Source organism: Lacerta agilis, chromosome 10 (genome assembly GCF_009819535.1).
Source record: "Lacerta agilis isolate rLacAgi1 chromosome 10, rLacAgi1.pri, whole genome shotgun sequence".
Taxonomy (NCBI): domain Eukaryota; kingdom Metazoa; phylum Chordata; class Lepidosauria; order Squamata; family Lacertidae; genus Lacerta; species Lacerta agilis.
In genome coordinates this window covers 15703283-15725935 of record NC_046321.1, presented here as the reverse complement: position 1 = coordinate 15725935, position 22653 = coordinate 15703283, and the positions used below count along the sequence as shown (strand labels likewise).

Sequence of the window (22653 nt, the reverse complement as noted above, 5' to 3'; positions counted from 1 at the left end):
GTACTAAGGCAGCTAAAACAGCAAGGCGTCAGGTGCAACGGGGGAGCTAATAAATAGCAAAAAAAGGCAGAAAGCGGGCGAAGAGGCGAAGCCACGCCTTTGGCAGTTCCCTCTCCTAACCACCGGCTCTCGCGCCCATGGCGCTGAAGCCACGCCTCCTCCCGTCACCGAGCCCAGCTCCTCGCGCCGCCTCAGGTAAAGCCGCACTTCTTCCCCTGCCACTCCGCATGCCCGCCTTTTGAAGAACTTAGCCACGCCCCCTCCCTCTTCGCTCCTCCTTAGGTGCGTTTCCTAAGCCCCGCCCTTGTTCTCCCTTTTCAGGTTTTGGTCCCGGAAACTGGAGGCGGACGAAGCGAGTGTAGCCGGTGGCCTCGCATCGGCAGCGGCTATAGCGAAGATGGGAGCCGTCGCCGCCGCTTCGCTTCCCCTTACACTTCTTCTGGGACTTTTGCCCGCTGCTTCAGGGCTGAGGCTCCTCGAAGACCCGCCAGTTTTCAATTGTTCCCAGCCGGTAAGTCCGTCGGGGCCAAAGTTCATTTTTCCGGCTCTTTCGAAAGCGGCGTCGTAGTTAACTCGAGGCTGCGAATGCGGAAGTTCTCGGTTCGGGTTCTTGCTACTTGTCAGGAACTCATGAGGTTGCTTTTGAAAAGCCCGTCTCACTCCGATCCGTCGCCAGTTTGTTAATGTAAAGGTTGCTGTATTGACCTCCTTCGCATGTTTGTTCCTAGGATTGCCTGCCCGTGCCTTCATTCTCTCCCTCCCCGCATCTCTATTGTTTGTGTTTATTTAGTTAAGGACCTGCCTTTGTAAAGTTCCAGATACCTGGAAGGTGCTGTAAAAACAAATTATTTTGAATAATAATGTGTGTGTCCCTCCATATATTCAGTTACAGGTGGGTAGCCGTGTTGGTCTGCCATAGTCAAAACAAAATTGAAAATTCTTTCTAGTAGCACCTTAGAGACCAACTGAGTTTGTTCCTGGTATGAGCTTTCGTGTGCATGCACACTTCTTCAGATACCTCCATATATTGTTGGACTTAACTCCCAGCAGCCTTAGCCATCTGGATCACTGCAGGTTCCTCACCTCTGTGAGATGAGCAAAATAAAACATGGTTTCCCCCCCGAAAATTGTGGTGGTGTACATTTTTTCCTTGCATGGTACTATCTGTTTAGGAAAAAATATCTAGCCTTAAGTGGTCCACAGATCAATGGCTTAAATAAAGAGCTTCTCTGGAAGAATTACAGGTGTCTGAAAGCAAAGCATTGAGTGTGCTGTGATGGCAACACTATCTTCCTGAAGTAGTATTTGTATTTTAATTTACCTCTGCAAGTGATCTCTGACTAAAGGATTGTGCACTCTTTTACCAATAGTGATAATTCAGTCTGAAACTTCCATGCCTCTCTTTTCATTAAAGCCCAATCCTATGTGTGTATGTAAAAAATTAATGCTGCATTAGCATTCTTTTCCTAATTAGCATAATTTGTGTACAGTCATGCAGGCTTCAACAACACTGAACATGGTTTACCTTCTAGTAACTGATGAGCAACCAGCCTTCCTCCCAACTTTGAACCTGGGAAATTCGGTGGAGATATCTCTTTAGTTGCATAGTGATTCTCACCACCTCGCAAGCTTCACAAATATGAGAAAGGATAGGGACTGTTTGGCACCTGCATGGCCAAAATGCCTGGAGGGTCTTGCCTATGCAAGGCCAAACTAGTAAGCCCTCCTTCTAGCTTTTCCTGCCTTTAAGCAGCAGCAACCGTCAGTTTCCTTGGTAAAGACTTGGAAGGTTTGCCCAGAGAGAAGTGAATAGGCAACTACTTACTTAATTTAGCTCAGCCAGCAAGACTAATCAAAAATTGTAGAACCCTGCTTGTATCTTTGACACTGTACCAAGACAAGGGTTTCTTACTCCTATTTATGTTGACTGAAGTCTTACTCAGTGTTGCTAGTTTTCCCACCATCCTTTTGCCATCTCCTTTCCCACATCTCCTGCAGTAAACAACATTAACAGTGGTAGAGCAGCTCTCTAATGCCTTTACTATCCTACATTGTTAATTGCCCTCCTTAATGTTGTTGTTGTTCAGTCGTTCAGTCGTGTCCGACTCTTCGTGACCCCATGGACCAGAGCACGCCAGGCACGCCTATCTTTCACTGCCTCCCGCAGTTTGGCCAAACTCATGCTAGTCGCTTCGAGGACACTGTCCAACCATCTCATCCTCTGTCGTCCCCTTCTCCTTGTGCCCTCCATCTTTCCCAACATCAGGGTCTTTTCTAGGGAGTCTTATCTTCTCATGAGGTGGCCAAAGTACTGGAGCCTCAACTTCAGGATCTGTCCTTCCAGTGAGCACTCAGGGCTGATTTCTTTAAGGATGGATAAGTTTGATCTTTTTGCAGTCCGTGGGACTCTCCAGAGTCTCCTCCAGCACCATAATTCAAAAGCATCAATTCTTCAGCGATCAGTCTTCTTTATGGTGCAGCTCTCACTTCCATACATTACTACTGGGAAAACCATAGCTTTAACTATACGGACCTTTGTCGGCAAGGTGATGTCTCTGCTTTTTAAGATGCTGTCTAGGTTTGTCATTGCTTTTCTCCCAAGAAGCAGGTGTCTTCTAATTTTGTGACTGCTGTCACCATCTGCAGTGATCATGGAGCCCAAGAAATTAAAATCTCTCACTGCCTCCATTTCTTCCCCTTCTGTTTGCCATTAGGTGATGGGACCAGTGGCCATGATCTTAGTTTTTTTATGTTGAGCTTCAGACCATATTTTGCACTCTCCTCTTTCACCCTCATTAAAAGGTTCTTTAATTCCTCCTCACTTTCTGCCATCAAGGTTGTGTCATCAGCGTATCTGAGGTTGTTGATATTTCTTCCGGCAATCTTAATTCCGGCTTGGGATTCATCCAGTCCAGCCTTTCGCATGATGAATTCTGCATATAAGTTAAATAAGAAGGGAGACAATATACAGCCTTGTCGTACTCCTTTCCCAATTTTGAACCAATCACTTGTTCCATATCCAGTTCTAACTGTAGCTTCTTGTCCCACATAGAGATTTCTCAGGAGACAAATGAGGTGATCTGGCCCTCCAATTTCTTTAAGAACTTGCCATAGTTTGCTGTGGTTGACACAGTCAAATGCTTTTGCATAGTCAATGAAGCAGAAGTAGATGTTTTCCTGGAACTCTCTAGCTTTCTCCATAATCCAGCCCATATTCGCAATTTGGTCTCTGGTTCCTCTGCCCCTTCGAAATCCAGCTTGCGCTTCTGGGAGTTCTCGGTCCACATACTGCTTAAGCCTGCCTTGTAGAATTTTAAGCATAACCTTGCTAGCGTGTGAAAGGAGCACAATTGTGTGGTAGTTGGAGCATTCTTTGGCACTGCCCTTCTTTGGGATCGGGATGTAGACTGATCTTCTCCAGTCCTCTGGCCACTGCTGAGTTTTCCAAACTTGCTAGCATATTGAGTGTAGCACCTTAACAGCATCATCCTTTAAAATTTTAAATAATTCAGCTGGAATAACATCACTTCCACTGGCCTTGTTAATAGCAGTGCTTTCTAAGGCCCATTTGACTTCACTCTCCAGGATGTCTGGCTCAAGGTCAACAACCACAGTACCTAGGGTGTACGAGACCTCCATATCTTTCTGGTACAATTCCTCTGTGTATTCTTGCCACCTCTTCTTGATATCTTCTGCTTCTGTAAGGTCCTTCCCACTTTTGTCCTTTATTATGGTAATCTTTGGACGAAACGTTCCTTTCATATCTCCAATTTTCTTGAACAGATCTCTAGTTTTTCCCATTCTGTTGTTTTCCTTTATTTCTTTGCATTGCTCATTTAAGAAGGCCTTCTTGTCTCTCCTTGCTATTTTTTTGGAAATATGCATTCAGTTTCCTGTATCTTTCACTATCTCCCTCGCATTTTGCTTGTCTTCTCTCCCCCGCTATTTGTAAGGCCTCATTGGACAGCCACTTTGCTTTCTTGCATTTCCTTATTGTTGGGATGGTTTTCGTTGCTGCTTCCTGTATAATATTATGAGCCTCCATACATAGTTCTTCAGGCACTCTGTCCACCAAATCTAAATCCTTAAACCTGTATCTCACTTCCACTGTGTATTCATAAGGGAATTGATTTAGATTGTATCTTACTGGCCCAGTGGTTTTTCCTATTTTCTTCAGTTTAAGCTGGAATTTTGCTATAAGAAGCTGATGGTCTGAGCCACAGTCAGCTCCAGGTCTTGTTTTTGCTGACTATATAGAGCTTCTCCATCTTTGACTGCAGAAAATATAATCAATCTGATTTCGATGCTGCCCATCTGGTGATGTCCATGTGTAGAGTCGTCTCTTGTGTTGTTGGAAAAGAGTGTTTGTGATGACCAGCTTGTTCTCTTGACAGAACTCTATTAGCCTTTGCCCTGCTTCGTTTTGAACTCCAAGGCCAAACTTGCCAGTTGTTCCTTTTATCTCTTGACTCCCTACTTTAGCATTCCAATCCCCCATAATGAGAAGAACATCCTTCTTTGGTGTCATTTCTAGAAGGTGTTGTAAGTCTTCATAGAATTGGTCAATTTCTGTTTCTTCAGCACCGGTAGTTGGTGCATAAACTTGGATTACTGTGATGTTAAAAGGTCTGCCTTGGATTCGTATTGAGATCATTCTATCATTTTTTATTCTATCATTCTATCATCCCAGTACAGCTTTCGCCACTCTTTTGTTGACTATGAGGGCCGCTCCATTTCTTTTACAGGATTCTTGCCCACAGTAGTAGATATGATAGTCATCCAAACTGAATTCGCCCATTCCCATCCATTTTAGTTCACTGATGCCCAGAATGTCAATGTTTATTCTTGCCATTTCATTTTTGACCACATCCAGCTTACCAAGGTTCATGGTTCTTACATTCCAGGTTCCTATACAATATTTTTCTTTACAGCATTAGACTTTCCTTTCGCTTCCAGGCATATCCACAACTGAGCGACCTTTTGGCTTTGGCCCAGCCGCTTCATCAGCTCTGAATCTACTTGTATTTGTCCTCCACTCTTCCTCAGTAGCATGTTGGACGCCTTCCAACCTGAGGGGCTCATCTTCCAGCGTCGTAACTTTTATATGCCTGTTGTCTTTGTCCATGGAGTTTTCTTGGCAGGGATACTGGAGTGGCTTGCCGGTTCCTCCTCCAGGTGGATCACATTTAGTCTAAACTCTCCACTATGACCTGTCCATCTTGGGTGGCCCTGCATGGCATAGCTCATAGCTTCCCTGAGTTATTCAAGCCCCTTTGCCACGACAAGGCAGTGATCCATGAAGGAGGCCCTCCTTAGTAGACACATGCTTAACTTAAACACATTCTAAGACTCTCCTCATTAAGATCTTTAGACAAATTGCTCTGATATAGCTGGCTCTTTTACATACTTCTTCAGAAGTTTTAAAAAACCATAGGTCTACCAGCTTCTCTTTATCTGTCACTGGCACAAAAACAGCAGCTCATGAAATCTTTTATAAGGTCGGAAGTTACAAAACAGGCTCTTTATCAGAAATTTTATTTTTCATAACTCTTGCGGAAACCACAGCTGATACAAGTGGCTGAAGCCAAGCTACACAAACTTCAGAAGCTTCCCTTGGTTACAGATTGGAGAAGCTGAGGCAATGTTCAAGAAGTATTTGTCAACTGAGAACTGTAACATTTCAGTAAACACCTTAACATGCTCTACAAAAAACCTGTACTTTATGATAGAAGTGGGTAACCTTTGGATGTTGTTTGATTAGAACTCGCATCATACCAGACCACTGGAGTGCTAAGGCTGGGGCACTAAGGCTGAGAGAGAGTAGCTTGCTAAGGACACGTAGTGTCTTCATGGCTGAGGTGATACTTGAACTAGGGAGTTTCCAGCACATCATCTTAGCCACCCTGCTGTGTGTGCTAGATATCTTGCTCATTTCACCCTCCTACTTTTTCATTTTCTTATGAGAAATTCTCCTTCTACGTAGCTTTATATGCTGCAGATGATTTGGCTATAGGGGATCCATTCTGTGTGTAGATGACACTTTTTGAAAACAATCCAGTCGCACAGTTCTGTGAGTCATCACTTAATATCATTATATCAATTTTTTTTAAAATTGTGGTTTATGGAACTTGTTCTGATTGTTCTCACAGATGCATACTTTTATTTTTAACTGTACTGGTACACGGCAGATTAGACTGGCTTCTTAACGGTAGTGAACAAACATCTTGTAATATTTCCTTCAAGTGTGATCAATCAAGAAGTACTGAAAGGAATATGAGCTACACAATAGCATGTCCACAGTTATTACTTCTATCGTTTCAGTGTATTGACCCTTTATGCTTGTTGTGATGCATGTTTAAAATAGTCTGGATAAGGTAAAAACATTTGTATCTTAGGTGTTAGAAAGGGGAAGTATGGTTCTTGATCAGTTATTTTTGAATATAATATTCACAGTGAATCCTACCACTAGTGCTGGAGGGTCATCTTTGTCAACAGTATCCTCCTAATTGCCAACCTGACAAATTGTCTAATATTGGCTATGGTTTGTTTGAAACAAGGCAACTTCAAACCATGGGTTATAATTGTGGGATATGAAGTTGACTTTTTTCAACAAACTGATGTTAAGATTAGCCACATTCTTAGGGCTCAGATGACACACTAAACTGTGGTTAATCAAAAATGGAAGTGAAGACCTCCAAACACACCACACCAGAGAAAAAGAGGTGGAACATGCAAGCACAGAGGGGGTGCTAAATTAATTCCCTGTGTTTTTAAACCATGGCTAATTATGACTTCCAAACACAGCCTTTGACTGTAGTACCCTCTTTAATTATTAGGTTGCTATGTTGTTCCATGTCTGTAAGACCATATTTGGGGGACTGACCATGTTATATTCTCAAACATCTTGATGTACTTGGTCTGCATTCAGAGAGCACCTAGTTTATTGGTTGTTAAGGAGAACCAGCCTGATTAAAGCAGATGGTAGTATTTTTTAAACAACTGATCACTGTTTACACACAAGGGTATATTAAACAGTAGAGTTTAAATTCATTAGCACTATTCATATAATCCAAGTGCAGAAGTCATGGCTGTTAACCAAAGCAAACTTTTAGATCAGTCATGTTATATATGAACTAGTTGTCTATTTTGTTTGTTTGTTTGTTTGTTTAAAAAACAACTGTTAGCACCATAAATACTTAAACACATTCCTGCCATATCACTGACTGGTTTAACCAAACTGAATTCTAACTATAAATGATCTTTCTCTTTTTGCACCTGGCTTCATCAGGCTCTGAGAATAGGAATTGTTCCTCTCAATAATATGTTTGTGTTCTTTCCTGCAGGGTTTAAATTGCCTTGTGCGAAACAGTAAGTATGTTGGTTATCTTTTTTTTTTTAAGTCTTTTTAGATGGTTTGTGCTTCAATCTTTGTTTCCTTACTGTAATTTTACAGGATGAAAATCAGTGAAATGTGTGTTTATGTATGTCAGCTTAGAAATCCAAGAAACCATTACTTCATTGGGGAGATTAAGGGAAAAGATCAAATAGGCAGCATGCAGAGCAATCTTGTGCATGTTTACTTGCTCTCTGTTGTTGTATATGTTTGCACTCTGGTCAGTGACCGAAATAAATTGATTCATTCATATTTACTTGGAAGCAATCCCCACTATGAATGTGTCAAATTCCAGCCTCAATTCCTCATTTATATATTACACTTTTTCCTCATGATGCATTCACTAGTAGTTCTTTTTCCATGTTGAAAATAGTCAGACATTCACATGCAGCAGAATGAGATGGTTAGGTCGACTTTACAAGTGAAGTTCAGCTTGTAGGTGAAGAGTACTTCTTTGGATTCTATCACATGTACAAAGTCCCCTGTAATAATTTTTTTAACCCACAGTAACTGGCTTTAGCCCAGTCAACTCTTGCTGTGCAAGTTTTCTACTTACAAGGAAGGTTTTTGTTTCCTTACATGGAGGAATATTCAGAAATAGGATTCCCCCACTTGGTAATCTTCTGGGATATGCTGCTCGACATTTTCAGGATACTCCCATCTTATTCCCAACTCATTTTTGTTGTATGTGTAGATTAAAAAACTATAAATATTCAAACAAATTTATTGACCTATACAGCTTATCCAATCATGTGTGTCTCGAAGCACAACTTGTGCATATTTGCCCCCTGCTGTCGCTGCTCCTAGAAAGTGTGTTTATAGAGAAATACTTAGCCAAGAGGCTTATGTATATGTTCACTATTGACCCTAATGATGGGTGGACTCCACTGAATTCACTCCTTTCATTTTTTCCCTAGTTTTCTTTCAAAGGCCAGTGTAACACAGCAAGTGCTATTGTGCTCAGGTCACGTGGATGGCCTTCCCATAGGCATCTTATTGACCACTGTGAGAACAGAATGCTGGGCTAGATGGGTCTTTGGTCTGACCCAAGAAAGCTCTTCTTCTTTTTTGTTCCTGTAAGAAATTGGGTAGCTTCCTAAATTTTGCTAAACATAATAGTGTGGGAGGATGCAAGTGTTGGTATCATCCAAAGAAAATCAATGGCTACATCAAAAATGGTCCTTAAGTTTATTTTTGTTTAACTGGCAGGTACCTGCATGGATCAGAGCTGGCTCAGGGCTTCACAGTGGACTCCGTCAGCCCCAAGTTCCCTTGATGTTCATATTGATACTTTCTTGGATAATGAGGAAAAACTGCTCCCTGTGCTGAACATAGAATGGAAGGTGGCTACTGATGGTAAGCAAAGGGCCATTTAATATAAACTTGAGTGGGCTGGCATTTAATGATAAACAGGGTTCTGTAGCATGTAGCACTATCCGTTTGGCCCAGCAGTAGTACCCAGAGCTGCCACTTAAAAGTTTTTGTGGATGGCTTTACCATTGCATGATGCCATGATGAAGAACTTAGGTGACTGTGCAGAGTGCAGGCTCTTACAAGCACAACAGAGGAAGCAAACCTTGGCACATGCTGGCTATGTGAATTAACAGGAGTCACACTTGACCTCAGTGTCTAGGTGGAAAGAGCTACAGAAAAAATGCAAATACTTGACTATACAGCTTAATTTGTCAACTGCCAATAATTGTAACATTCCCACCCCCCCTCTCTCTCTATATATATACACACACACACCCCCAAAAAATATATCACAGAAAAAAGTAAAGTATCAGGTGTTGGTCCAAGAGTGGGAAAGGTAAAGCCTATGTCTCATTTTTACAATAATTAACCGTTTTATTCTCTGTAGTTACTCCATTTTGATGATTCAAGTGGCACTGTTTTATATGTGTTTTGGAATAATACATTTATTCCCAAAATCTCCAGATATCACACCTACATAGTAACACATGGTTAAGTTCATGTTAAAGCGTAATACATGTTTTGGGACACAGGTAGACTTGAGAACAATTTAGTAATACAGAAATTCCTCCCTTGGACACCTTTTCAGAAACAAAAAAATGTAAGAAATTCAGAGCAGATTGACTGTTAAAATGGTGGTATTTCACTTCAGGCAGGGAAGGCAGTAGTACAGTTGTAGTATTCATGGACCCTGTCGATCACTTTAAGCACTGGAATTTGCAGGATAAATTGAGTCCTGAGTGCTGAAAGTATAAAAAGATAGCTTGGAATCAAACCATTGATTGATATTGATCAATATTATCTACTCTGCCTGTTGACAGTTCAATCTCTGGTGGAGGTATTCCTCACCCGAGATCCCTAACTAGAGAAAACAGACTGAACCAGAGACCTTCTGCATGCTAATCGTATTCTCTGTCACTGAGCTGTGACTCTTCTGTTTCCCCTCCAATAAATAAACTTCCAATAAATAAATAAAATTCCTCAGTGCATCTTCTACAGGCTGATTTAGTCATATTAAGAAAAGCCTGGGCCTGCCCCTTCATTTCTTTTTTTAAGCCAGGGTTGACTTTTCCCACCTCTGCAGTCAGATGCTCAGGCTGCAGTATGAACATTTATTTTCCTCTAGAGGTCACAAACAGAAATAAGTTGTTTCCTTACTAATCCTCCTCTTTTTCTTCCCTCCCACCTCGGCCATACACCAACCAGGAAGTGTTCAGAACCTCAGAGGGGCAGAATTGGCTGTGCTTCAGGTGAGCACTAACCAGCAGGTCTGTGCTCAGTTCGATCTTCAGAACAACTTGTTGTTCCAAGTCCGTCCAAATGGCGGAGGTCGGGTAAGTGATCATGGAGGCATTACAAATGTTCTGCTTCTTTTCCTCTTCTCAGAATCTCTCAGCTTGTCGCCTGCAGAAGATATAAAATTCCCAAAGCAGCAGGGCAGCTTTGTGCTTAAGAACAGCCTTGTAGTATAAGGATATGCCAGGTTGCCTGCAGCAAATAAAAATGAATCCTACACACCCCCTGCTGCGTGTGCATTACGTGGACAGAAGCCATGGGGATCCACTCTGTTTCTCACCTGGGGAAGTGCAGTGGAGCAGTATGATTTTTCTCTGTCCCTGACCTAAAGTTTGTGTGTGTGAGAGAGAGAGAAGGGAGAGGGAGAGCTCAGACTGGGAGCACCCACAGCATAAAGCAGGAGAGAGAAGGAGTATTATGACTGGCTACTGCCAAAGTAAGAAGAGTTGCTGCTCCCAACTCCTTCACTTTTTCTGTTGGTAACAGAAGCCATCTTAAGTAGCTCAACGGGAGAAAGCAGCAATATTTAAATTTTGTTAAACTCAGAAGGCAGTGAGGAGTAAGATGTACAACATTTGCTGCTGACGTTTCTGCTGCTTTGGCAGGTCTGTAACATTGACTGTCTGTAAACATTGTAAACATTGTTATTTTATCTGAGTGGGAGCAGAGTTTGGAAAAACTACAAGGGAAAAGAGAAGGAGGCACCACAGGTTTTGTCTGCCCCAGGGGATGTATGCACTATCAGCTCTCTTGGACATAACCCACTGCTTTTGTCACCTTATTGCCCCTATCTCTCTGGCCTCCCCCCTGCCAGCTTACTCACTACCTTATAGCAGGAGTGGAGGGGGGGAACACTAGCAGAGCATGAAGAAGAGGACAACCATTCTAAAATGTATTTCCAAGGCTGCTATTAAAAATGTTCATTTAGTGCCAGCAATTAGTTAGGCACTCCATACAGATAATAAATATAACAGCCCTGCCTGCGAGACTTCTAGAGTACATCCCTCCTTCATCAGAACAGCAGGAGCAAGGGGTCTTTATCAGAGAGCACAGTAGGCAGAAGAGTGCCCCAAATGATACTCTGTTGACCTAACAAGGCTTTGTTAGAAGACATACAATTCTAGAAGGCATTTGGAGGAGAGGAAGGAGTGAGTTCTTCCATCCACAAGGAGCAAAGTAATGAACAATTCAGAGGTGGAGAAATGGTTTCCTGGGTTTGAGACTAGTTGATTGGACTTGAACAAAGTAATCATTCTGCCTTGATGTCCAGATCTCCCCTCTCTCCCTCCATCCCTCCTGTATCATGCCTGTGGATTTTGTATTATTTATTTCATTTTTCTACTATAACTCCAGTGTTGCAGTTCTGTGCAATCTTGGTTTTTAACTTCAGCGCACTGGTATTGGTTGACAGATCTTTCCTCTTTTTGTTGTTTCAGTGGAGTTTCTCTTTCAATCGTTTTGAGGTAGAACCAGGTCAAACATACCAAGTAACTGTTCATCACTTGCCCAAATTAAGTACTCCAGGAGACTATAATCGGAAATCTGTGCCATTCACAGTACCAGGTAAAGGACCCTCTTTATAATGGTAATGATGGGATTTAGTATTGGGCTTATCAGGTTGTAAAATCATGTTGCTAGACTAGGGATGGGTAGAAGAGCTATTTTCCATTCAATGGCTTTTGCATATAATCAATTGTAGGTCCATTCGATTTTTTTGCAGGTTTTTTTTAAAAAAAATGCATGAAAACTTTGCATTTAAATTGCAGGCATTTTACACACAGTCTTCCCACAAAACATGCACTTTTTTGCTTTTTTGTGCCTTTTATAGGAAAACACACATTTTGTACATGTTCTTTTCCATAAAGTATGCATTCTTTACTTTCTTGAACCACGAAGTTCATTTTTGCATCACAAAATTAGGAATAGTACATTCCAATTCATATATAAGTCTGGGACCAGTGAATTAAATCAGGTTCACTTTAAAATGCAGATCAAATGAATTTCTCCATCACGATGCAGGACTGGGTTCAGATGCAGATATGACTTTGCGGTGCTGCTCATACAGATATTATAGTGCTATACAAAAAGTTTTTTTTAAATGACAGGCCCCACCTATGGGTTTCCAATCTGTATATAAAGAAAAATAAGAAATGGAAAGAAGACTAAAGCAAGAATACCCAATGTGGTGCACTCAGACGTTTTGGAGTACAACTCCCACCCCAGGCCAGCATGGCCAATGGTCAGGGAGATGGGAATTGTAGTCAACAATATCCGGAGGGTGCCAGCTCTGGAGGGGCTGGAGGAAAGACCTAAGATGGGAGGGCCTGTGCATTTTAAAGAACTTATTGTATACAGGAGGCAGTGAGACCATCCAAATGTCAGATGGGAGAGAATTTTAAAGAAAAGGAACTGAAAGGGCAAAAACAGGAAATAAGTGAAGAAATTCTGAGCTTGCAAAATAACAGACCCAGCAGAATGAAACTGATGCAAGTGGTGTGAACAAAAAAAGAGATGGAAGATAAACAGGAACTATAATGGGCAAATATTGGCAAATCAGTTTTGAAGAACGTAAAAGGAATACACACATATGATGATGATGATGATGATGATGATTTGCAATTTGGAAAACTGCAGACACATCTAAAGGTAGACCACAAAAAAACGACTAAATCCTATAAAGAAGCTGGATGTTGCATTGTAAGACTGGAGGGGTATGTTTACATGAATTGTAGTATCTAAAGAACATGATCTTTATATTCATTACCAGTGTAGTATTTTCTAAACAACATAGTGTTTAACCTCAGTAGCCCAGTGATCATAACATAATTAACATTCTTCAGGCTGCCTACAAACTCAAGTGGTCAGCACTACTTGCCATTTTTCAACTAGACTCTGACCTTGGTTTCATAATGTAGGCTGGACTTTTATTTCCCCCAAAATATTCTCTCTCTCTCTCTCTCTCTCTCAGCAATATTGAAATTACTTTGTGTCAATGCTGAGCACTTGTATTTCTGTTGTCAATATCACTGTTTCTGAGACATAGCCTGAATTCAAGCAAACAAGTTTCAGTGTATAAGCTGGTAAAGTTCTGGGTAAAGTTTTATGATGGCTTAATTGTATTTTACAATTGTTGTCATACGCTGCCCTAGGAGCCATTTGGATGAAGGGTACCTTAGATAAAGCAAATTATCCTAACTTAAATTTCATGTCTATTCACCATGGAGCCCATCAAATGTAACTTAGTGCCCCCTCTCTTAATGTACCCAGCAAGTGTTCTTCCACTTGTATATATTTGTGGTACTTAGCTAGCAATTCTTGCCTATTGTACTCTGTTTTTCTGGACATAAATGCAATCCTCCTGTCTTTTTGTTGCAGATTGCACAGACCCAATCATGAAAACAACAGCTCCATGTCTGCAATTAGGTAATGTTTGTTTAAGTATAGGTAGAAGTGTAGGAAATCTGTTTAAAGTACCATACTCACAGTTCATGATGATTTTGATTATATGCAGGCAGTGGATGGGAACCCAGCCTGGATGGAAGAAGCCTAGATGATGAGACACTATTGGTGAGCTTTAACCCAGCAATGGAGTCAACCAATTACTTCATCCATGTGACCAGCTTTGAAAAAGATGGAATAGAATGTAAAAAGGCCACAGAGAAAATCTCAGAGGTAATAAAGCTGTTCTCCATCTTCCTTCCCGCTTGAGACACTTATTTTAGAAAGTGTGCTTGTATTTACGGTAATCCCACCTCAACAATTACTAAGTTCCTACTTATTTATTCTACTTATATCTGCCCTTCAGTGCCTCTAGATCAGAGGCAGCTAACTGTTTTCAGCCCAAGGACTTAATTGCCTCATTGTGACAATTTCAAGAGCTGCATGGCAATAATGAGTATGGTCAAAAAGTGGGTATTGCCACCGCATGCTCTCACACATGCATGAACATACCACCATGCACCAAAGCATGCACACACCCAGCACTAGGCTCGGTGCAGAGGTTTTCCATTAAGAGAAAAATAACTGTTTGTCAGAGAGGTTTCTTAAGTGGTTAGACAGCACTCAGGAAACATTAGAGAAGCTTGGAGTTATCCTTGTTTGCTAAGCATTCCAATCTGTTCCTTAGCAAAGAGGCTTCCCTTGCTTGCAGCGGCTTTCCCTCATTGGCAGCATGAATTCCTTGACTGGGCTAGGCACAGCCCAGTACTGTGATCTTCCTTCTTTGTGAAGAACAGAAGAAAATTCATTCAATAGCTTCACCTTTTATCAAAAATAAAGGAGAAACACTTCATCATCATCATCATAATTTATTATATATACCCCGCCCATCTGGCTGGGTTTCCCCAGCCACTCTGGGCACTCAAAATAGAATATTATTAGTAAAAATAATTAAAAAGCGATAAAACATCAAACATTAAAAACTTCCCTAAACAGGGCTGCCGTCAGATGTCTTCTAAAACTCAGTTGTTTATTTCCTTGATGTCTGATGGGAGGGCTTTCCACAGGGCGGGTTGCCATCTAGATACACACTGGACCCAGCAACTATCCTGACGTTCGTGATAAGTTCTTCCTTATCTCTGATTTCTTACTCTGAACCCACCTGTGCTTGGGAGGCATCACTGGGATATTTGAGGCACAATGTATTTGAGATGACAAATGCTTCTCATTTTTTTCTGTGCTGCTGCTCATTCTTTCTCCTGAGTTCATTCAAGCTGTTTGTGATTTTTACCTCGGAATTCCACTTTGTCTCTTGGTTTCTGCAGAAGGAGTTGCAGCAGCCAATGAACGTCACAGTCAAACTAGAGAGAAACTTGAAGATTTGTTGCAAATACACGGTGCAGGTATGGTGAGCTGCTTTTCTTATTTGAATAAAGAAGGGAGTGGCCATGCCAGTTCCACATCACCCTGTCTGTGCTTCAAACCAAACACAATTATTCCTCCAGAGATTATCTTATCTCTGGTTATTACAAGTTATACAACGTAACCATAATGAATTATTTTAACAATGCTGATACCTCACCATTTCATCTTCACTAGAGTACAGTGGTACCTTGGGTCGCGGACACGATCCGTTCCAGGGTGCCATTCGCACCCCGAAAAGTCCGCAACCCAAGCGGAGCTTTCGCGCATGCGCCAAAGCGCATTATCGTACTTCTGTGCGTGCGCCACCTGTGTGGAGCATGCGCGGCGAAACACACTTCCAGGTTTGCCACGTTCATAACCTGTGTCGTTCGCAACCCGCAGCGAACACAACAAGAGGTACGACTGTATCTTGAATTGTGCCTGGAAACAAACTGGCAACCAGTGCAACTGTTTTAAAACAAGAGTTACGGTACATGAGTTCTAAATGGAACCCTGGCCAGTAATCTGGTTGCTGCTTTTTGGACCGGTCAAAGTTTCTCAGTCGTCTTCAAGGACAGCCCCATACTGCAATAATATGTCCTGCCTTCTTGTTGTGAATTTTGCACCCCATCCTACTAAAATCTCTGCTTAACATGGATGCACACCGCTTTATGTCCAAAATGGTATCCATTTGTAGGTTTTATTTTCAGACACTTCTTCACTCTCCCTACATTTAGTATGACACAGTCTGAAGAGGACGAAACAGAATGCCTAGTCAAGGGGCCACAAATATGGTACTGTTGACTTGCTCTCCTTTCTAAAAGGTGTGTCCATTACAAAAGCGAGCAACTAATTCCACACAATAAGCAATTTGCTCCAGAAACACCAAGTGTTGGGATATAGAGTATCAAAGAAACTGCTAAAGTTGTTCTCTCCTGTCTTTTTCTTTCCAGATTCAACCATTCTTTGCACGTTGTGCCACAGATTGTATAAGGCATTCCATTTCCATCCCATGTCTCCCTACTCCCTTGCCTTACGGGACAACAGAGGAAGTTGGTACGGTCTTCATTTTGAAATTGTGTAGCTAATTAACTGTTGCAAGAATTTGTTACAGAACAAGCCAAAGTTTAAGACCTGTAGAGTCCCCACTATTATGTACGCAAATGTTGCTATTAACATAAAGCAGCAAAAAATAAATAAGGAGGACAAAGGTGGGTACAAAGGAATTAAGATACCCGAAGGTTGGCCGTTGTCCCTTCCCTCTTAAAGATGGTACTTCAGTCTAAGAACCATGTCAGCATCATCCACAAGATACCAATGGAAATAAGGCAGAAATCATCCTCACAAGAGTAGCAGATATGGCTCTGCTGCTGCCTTTGTATGATGAAGATATAGATATGGAGCTGAGTGACTTACTCGGTATCCATCATTGTCATCATCATTATCTGCTAACTTGTACAGTGGTACCTTGGGTTAAGAACTTAATTCGTTCTGGAGGTCCGTTCTTAACCTGAAACTGTTCTTAACCTGAGGTACCACTTTAGCTAATGGGGCCTCGTGCTGCCACCACCACGCGATTTGTGTTCCCATCCTGAAGCAAAGTTCTTAACCCAAGGTACTATTTCTGGGTTAGCGGAGTCTGTAACCTGAAGCGTCTGTAACCTGAGGTACCACTGTAATGCCACTTTCCCACAAATTTGTGCCTGAAGTGGCTCACTGCATATCAAGTGAACAATCAATATAACAATTTTTAAAACATTAGAAACAACTAGAAATAATATCAATAAAAACACCCCAAAAGATAAATCTAATCAAGTTTGGTTTGGTTGCATTGTTTTGCACAATCTAACAGCCTAAAACTAAACAGGAGAGATAATAATGCCTAACCCAGAAATGAAAAGTAGTGTTCAAAACAGTAGTTTGAATCCAAAACTCAAACAGGAACCAACTGCAAAGAATCTCAGGTCAGGTGAAGGGAGCAAACCTTATGAGAAAGTCATATTCTACCCCTCTTGAAAGGAGCTGGAGAGGGAAGATAATATCACTTAGAATCATAGAACTGTAGAGTTGGAAGGGACCCTGAGGATCATATAGTCCAAATCCCTACAATGCAGGAATGTGCAACTGTCCTGTGTGGGGTTCGAAACTGCAATCTTGGCATTATCAGCACCATGCTCCAACCAATTGAGCTGTCCAGAAGATCAGTTCTCTTTCTGTTGAAAGCATATGTGGCTTCAGATATATTGGGCTGTTTCTGCCAATAATTCCTGGCTCAGTAAAGATGTAAGCAAGAAATACCCTGTTATTCTGCTGGTTATTGCTAATAGCTGGTGGGGGGAGGTTGCATCCACCTCACTCCCAAGTGGTTTGGTAGTTTTGCATGGTCTAATTACTGCAGCAGTGGAAATGTTCCTTACATTATGCTCTTCCTATGTTGCAGATAATCTTTCTGTGGTGTTGCCCTGGGGCCTCACTCTCATCTGCATTTTAATAGTTGGATCAGCTGTCGCTTCAGTAATTTGGCTTGCTCGAAGGCAAAAAGGTATGAAAAATGTCAGAAATGTAATGGGAAGGTTTGCCAGCTTGTTTCCCACATTGTCGCTCCACTCGTACATTTCTGGATACTTGGCCTTTAGCATGCAACACAGAGAGATAAAGTGACCCAATTAGAATGTCTTATCCAGCCCATGGCTGGATTACATACCTATGATTACATGTTGAGCCTGTACAGAAGTCAGTATTTCAGCATTTAGTTGTATGGATATCCCAAGTTCCTAGTATGTTGTGTGGGGCAGTAAAATTCCAATGGTTTGTTGGTCTAGCCTGATAAGTAACTTTTGTATTACACTTTAGAGAAGAAAGATAGCTCAGTAGTAGATAGCATGCAAAAGTAGCCAGCAAAAACTCCATACAAACTTGCAAAGGGTTTGGGGGTATTTTTTTTGGTGGGGAGAGGTCGGGACAACAATCAGGCTTGCATAAGAAACAACATACTAAAAGTTGAAATATCCACCTGCTGTTTTGTATTTCCCTAGTTGTTTACAGGGTGGACAGGCACCACAAGTAATCCTCAAGAATGCCATGTGGCTGTTGAAACTTCTTCCCAGGCTCTGAAGCAGGGAAAGGCTATGTTCCAAACAAACAGGAAATAACTCATTAACAGTGCAAGACACTCCAAAAATAACTGAAGTCTATAAAAATGAATAAGGGTGTCAGAGCACCTTTATTCATTTTTATAGTCATCAGTTATTTTTAGGCATAGATGTTGGGTCCTAGAACCGCTGTCTCAGCTTAGTCTTCAAAAGATACTGTCATTCCTAGACCAAATGTATATTCTATCAGATCTTCTTAGATGCGTCTATTGTTTTCTTTCCCTATTAGCAACACATTCAGGAACAAGCAGTAGTGATGGTACCCACCATGGTAAGAGAACATTTTGTTTTTATTGAGTCAGTGCAATTTGCAATGTGGGAACCTGGGATGAGAGAATTTGGACTTGTATGTACTATTAGACAGGATAGCACATGTGCCAGGTACAAATAGAAATTTGTGTCAATAAAATATTTGGAATGTTTTTGGGGGAAATCTGTGGTGGTGAACTTGAAAAAGGGCTTTGGGGGAGATGAAAGGGCTGAAGGCATGAAGTAGCAAGGAGTCCGCAAATCTTATTCCTAGTGACTTAAAGACTCTGCATTGTCTCTTCTAGTTTTCTGTCACCTCTCTTGCATAATAAGTCATTTTCTTTAGTGCTTGGCATACATAAAATTTTAACAGCTAATGCTAGTCCATATTCTAAAACAATTCTGAATATGCATACATAAGGTCCAACAACTCTTTAAGACTAGCATCATCTCTGCTTTTGTGATCACCATCACCAATGCAAATCTTAATTAGCAGCTTTATGTACAGAAATGAATAGAGATGGTGGCAGGAGGAGTTAGCACTTTTGCTATTTTTATGAATTATATTTTGGTGGGTAAATGGTTAAAAGGCATGGCTTACATGTACTAAAAGGTATTGAACACACATGCCTGTATTCTGTACAGCTTAGAAAGCATATTTGGTTCCAAATTTTTGCATTCTGGCTTTCCATATGTGCAGTGCAGCAACTCATGGTGGTTTTCTTTTTTAACAAAAAAAATCTCAATTTTCCAGAACTGCTGCGCATGTCACAGTCTCCTCCACCCCTGAAGCCTCGTAAGGTTTGGATTGTGTATTCTGCTGATCACAAGCTCTATGTAGACATTGTGATGAAGTTTGCTCAGTTCATGATCACAGTCTGTGGTACTGAGGTGGTCCTAGACTTGCTGGATGAACGTCAAATATCAGAGATGGGGGCTGTGCGCTGGCTGACACGGCAAAAACAGGAAATGGAAGCACTCTCTTCAAAGATCATCATCTTGTGTTCCCGGGGTACTCGAGCCAAGTGGCAGGCCATGCTTGGGCGTGAGGAGTTAACTGTATCTCTCAAGCAAGATAACCTGCTACCAATAGGGGATATGTTCACTCCAGCATTGAATCTGATTCTGCCAGACTTTAAGCAGCCAGCTTGTTTTGGCATGTACCTAGTCTGTTACTTTGAGGGCATAAGCAGTGAAAGAGATATTCCAGATCCATTCAACGTCACCTCCAAGTACCAACTGATGGACAAGTTTGAGGAAGTTTACTTCCTGATTCAGGATCTGGAGAAATTTGAACCAGGGAGAATACATCAGATTCCAGAGATCTCACCTGAGAACTATGCTGAAAGCTTCAGTGGGAGACAACTGAAGGAGGCAGTGGAGAAGTTCCAGAAATGGCAGACTGAGCACCCTGATTGGTTTAAGAGAGAGAATGACTGCCCTGAGTATGAAGATGACCTTCAGTCTCTGAATGGGGATCTCTCTGAGGAATTAATACCGACTGAGGGAGGAATTCTGAAACGGCAACTGCTACCACAGGAACCTGATCCCAATAGCTGTTGCTTGGTCAACCTCTTAGTCAATGAAGATGAGTTGGGAGCTTGTAGGCTGTTACCCCAGCTACTATCACAAGAGGATCTAGCATTCCAGACCCTGGTTGTTGCTGCTGATGACTGCTCCCAGGTTCAGGTAGTAATGCCCGTTGCCCTTACAGAAGAGACAGAGATACTTAGCCATCAACTGCTGACCAATGAAGATTGGCAAGAAAGAATGCCCATGATGAAAAGTAGCACCCCCAGGAGAAACAATGTCATCCTTCAAGAAGATCTGTCCTCAAACCCCCACCCCTTGCCATTTGATGTGAAGCAGCAGCTGGAGAGCTTAATGTACTCTCTCTATCAACAAAGCATTTCGCCCTCTGAATCACCTCTCTGCCAAGAAGATGTTAATGAGCAACAGCAGCTGGTTTTTGATGAGTCTTGCAAAGATCAAAGACAGTCGGTGCAGTCAGACCAGGGTTACATTTCCAGGTGTTCCCCTTTGCCTTCCGACAGCCCCCTGGAGGAAGAAGAAGAGCAAGGGCAGGAAGGACATGGGTCTGCTCAACACCTCTCCCCAGATGTCTTGGACAGTCTAAAAAGTCTTCAGCAGCAGCTGCTTTTTCAGAATATTCAGCAGCACTTTAGCTAGGATCACATGGTAGGATGGCTGACTATGCCCCATACTTCTACCCAGAACCTGTTCTGTTTTGCCAAAAAAGAAGTGACTGATGGTTAGAATGCAAACAATTTCAGACATCCTTCCTCAGGCAATCTTGGGCACACATTTTTGTGAAGTCTAATGCGTAGAAGAGCTGACAGCAGAAATTTGGCAGCTTGGCTCACCTGTCTGCCCAGCCAACCTGCTGCATATACTTGAGCATTCTTGTGCTCCAGTAATCTCCCTGTAAATGGAGGTAGATACCAAACCTCAGGCATTTTTTTTTCAAATTAATGCTACAAGCAGATAGCATACAAGTGGCCTCAGGATCAGATGAAATGGACCAGATAGCTCAGTAAGCTCCAGGTAACAAGCCAATATAAAATGATTGTGATGGAAACATCACAAGAGCTCTGTTTTATGAGATAAAAGATGTGTCCAGTCCAGCATCCTGTTTCCATAGTCAATGACCAGATGCTACAAGGAAGCCCACAATCAACAGCCCCAACCTGCTGCTGTTGCTCCAGAAATAGTAGTCAGTAACCTATTGCCTCTGAACCTAGAAGTTCTACGTGGCTATTATGGCTAATAGCCATTGATGGATTTACACTCCATAGCTATTGCTACATCTTTTAGCACTGAATTCTATAATTTCATTGTATGAAGTACTTTCCGTTGCCTGTCTCGAATCTGCTGCTGATTGATTGATCTGCAAATGTAGTATTGAGAGGAAGAAAAACTGCTTTCTAATCGTTGCATAATTTTATGAACCTCTCCTTATGTCTCTCCTTAGTCCTTTTTTTCAATTGTTGGCATCTGCCTGATTCAAGAGACAGTGGAAGAGTATGTCATCAGGGGTAAAGTCAAACTGTTGGGAAAGTTACAATGCCTGCTGTGCCTGTAGAGGCCAATACAGGAGATACATGTTTTATTGCAGCTGGGGCAGATAAAGACATCCAGCTTCGCTATTACAGATGCACCATGGTATTTCTTCTCTCTGCGCTCCTCCCAGCGGTCATTTCTCCTCTGGTCACTGCTGTGAATACACAACTTATTTGTCTCCAGGCACTGTGGTCGCCTGCTAAAAACAACAACCCAGTACTCCTTTAGCTGTGCTGTAACCCCTTGGTTATTTGTGTTACATTTTCCTATAGTTTTCCAGCTCTAGGATATATACACAGTATTCATAGTGTGTCACACTTACATAAAAAGCATTTCAATACTGCCTGCTTTTTCAGTTCCTTTTCTAATAATTCCTTGCATGAAATATCTCTGTTTCACTGCCGCTGCACACTGAAGTGACACCTACATTGATCAAAACAGCACAAACCTAATATCTTTCCTGAATAGTCACCACCAGTTCTGGTCCTATTAATACATATGTGGTTAGGATTTTTTTGCCCCAATATATATCCCTTACATTGAATCTCAATTGTCATTTTGTTACCCCTTCACCCTGTTTGGAATTGTACTTTCAGAGCTCTTTGCAATCCAGTTAGGTTTACACCCTCCTGCATAATTTGGCGCCATCTCACTGCTGACCCTCTTCTCCAGAAAACTAATGAACTCCAAATCATTTTACAAATGATTAAGACAAAATGTTTCACATCAAGACAAATGTTTTAGGCCATCTTCCTCAGCAAGCACTGTACTCTTATTCTATATTAATCTCATGGTCAATAAGATAAAATGCTGTTGTATTGATTTGAAGCCCTGCATTAAGTAATTGCTCTGCCCAGTTTTAAATGCTGCAGTAATTAATTTATTTTCATGTCACAAACAGTCCCAGCAGAGTTGCCTGAGTTCAGGGATTTTCTTGCGAATGTGTTGGCAGCTTCCTTACACAGTCTATGAATTATGGATAATCAAAACTGCTGAAGCAATTTTCAGAATGCACTTAATTTTGGTAATGGATACTTCTTCATGATATACCAGAAGAATGTGGGCAAACCTAATTTAGAAGGGGGTATTTTAGAAAGATGCTGAAGCAGAGGATTATGTGGTTATACTCAACGTAGGAAATAGTAGCTAGTGTGTGAAGCCTTTGGC

The 22653-nt window shown here is 41.7% G+C and overlaps 1 protein-coding gene across 1 annotated transcript; it reads left to right on the top strand.

The window, feature by feature from the left end:
• The first annotated feature begins 303 nt into the window (after positions 1 to 303).
• IL17RA (interleukin 17 receptor A) lies at positions 304 to 20869 on the top strand. Its single transcript, XM_033161851.1, has 12 exons — positions 304 to 511; positions 7344 to 7368; positions 8603 to 8749; positions 10073 to 10200; positions 11599 to 11725; positions 13538 to 13585; positions 13674 to 13834; positions 14926 to 15003; positions 15958 to 16060; positions 17445 to 17546; positions 18386 to 18427; positions 19160 to 20869. The coding sequence occupies exons 1-12, from the start codon at positions 398 to 400 to the stop codon at positions 20593 to 20595; spliced, it is 2511 nt and encodes an 836-aa protein (XP_033017742.1). The 5' UTR covers positions 304 to 397; the 3' UTR covers positions 20596 to 20869.
• The last annotated feature ends 1784 nt before the right edge of the window (positions 20870 to 22653 follow it).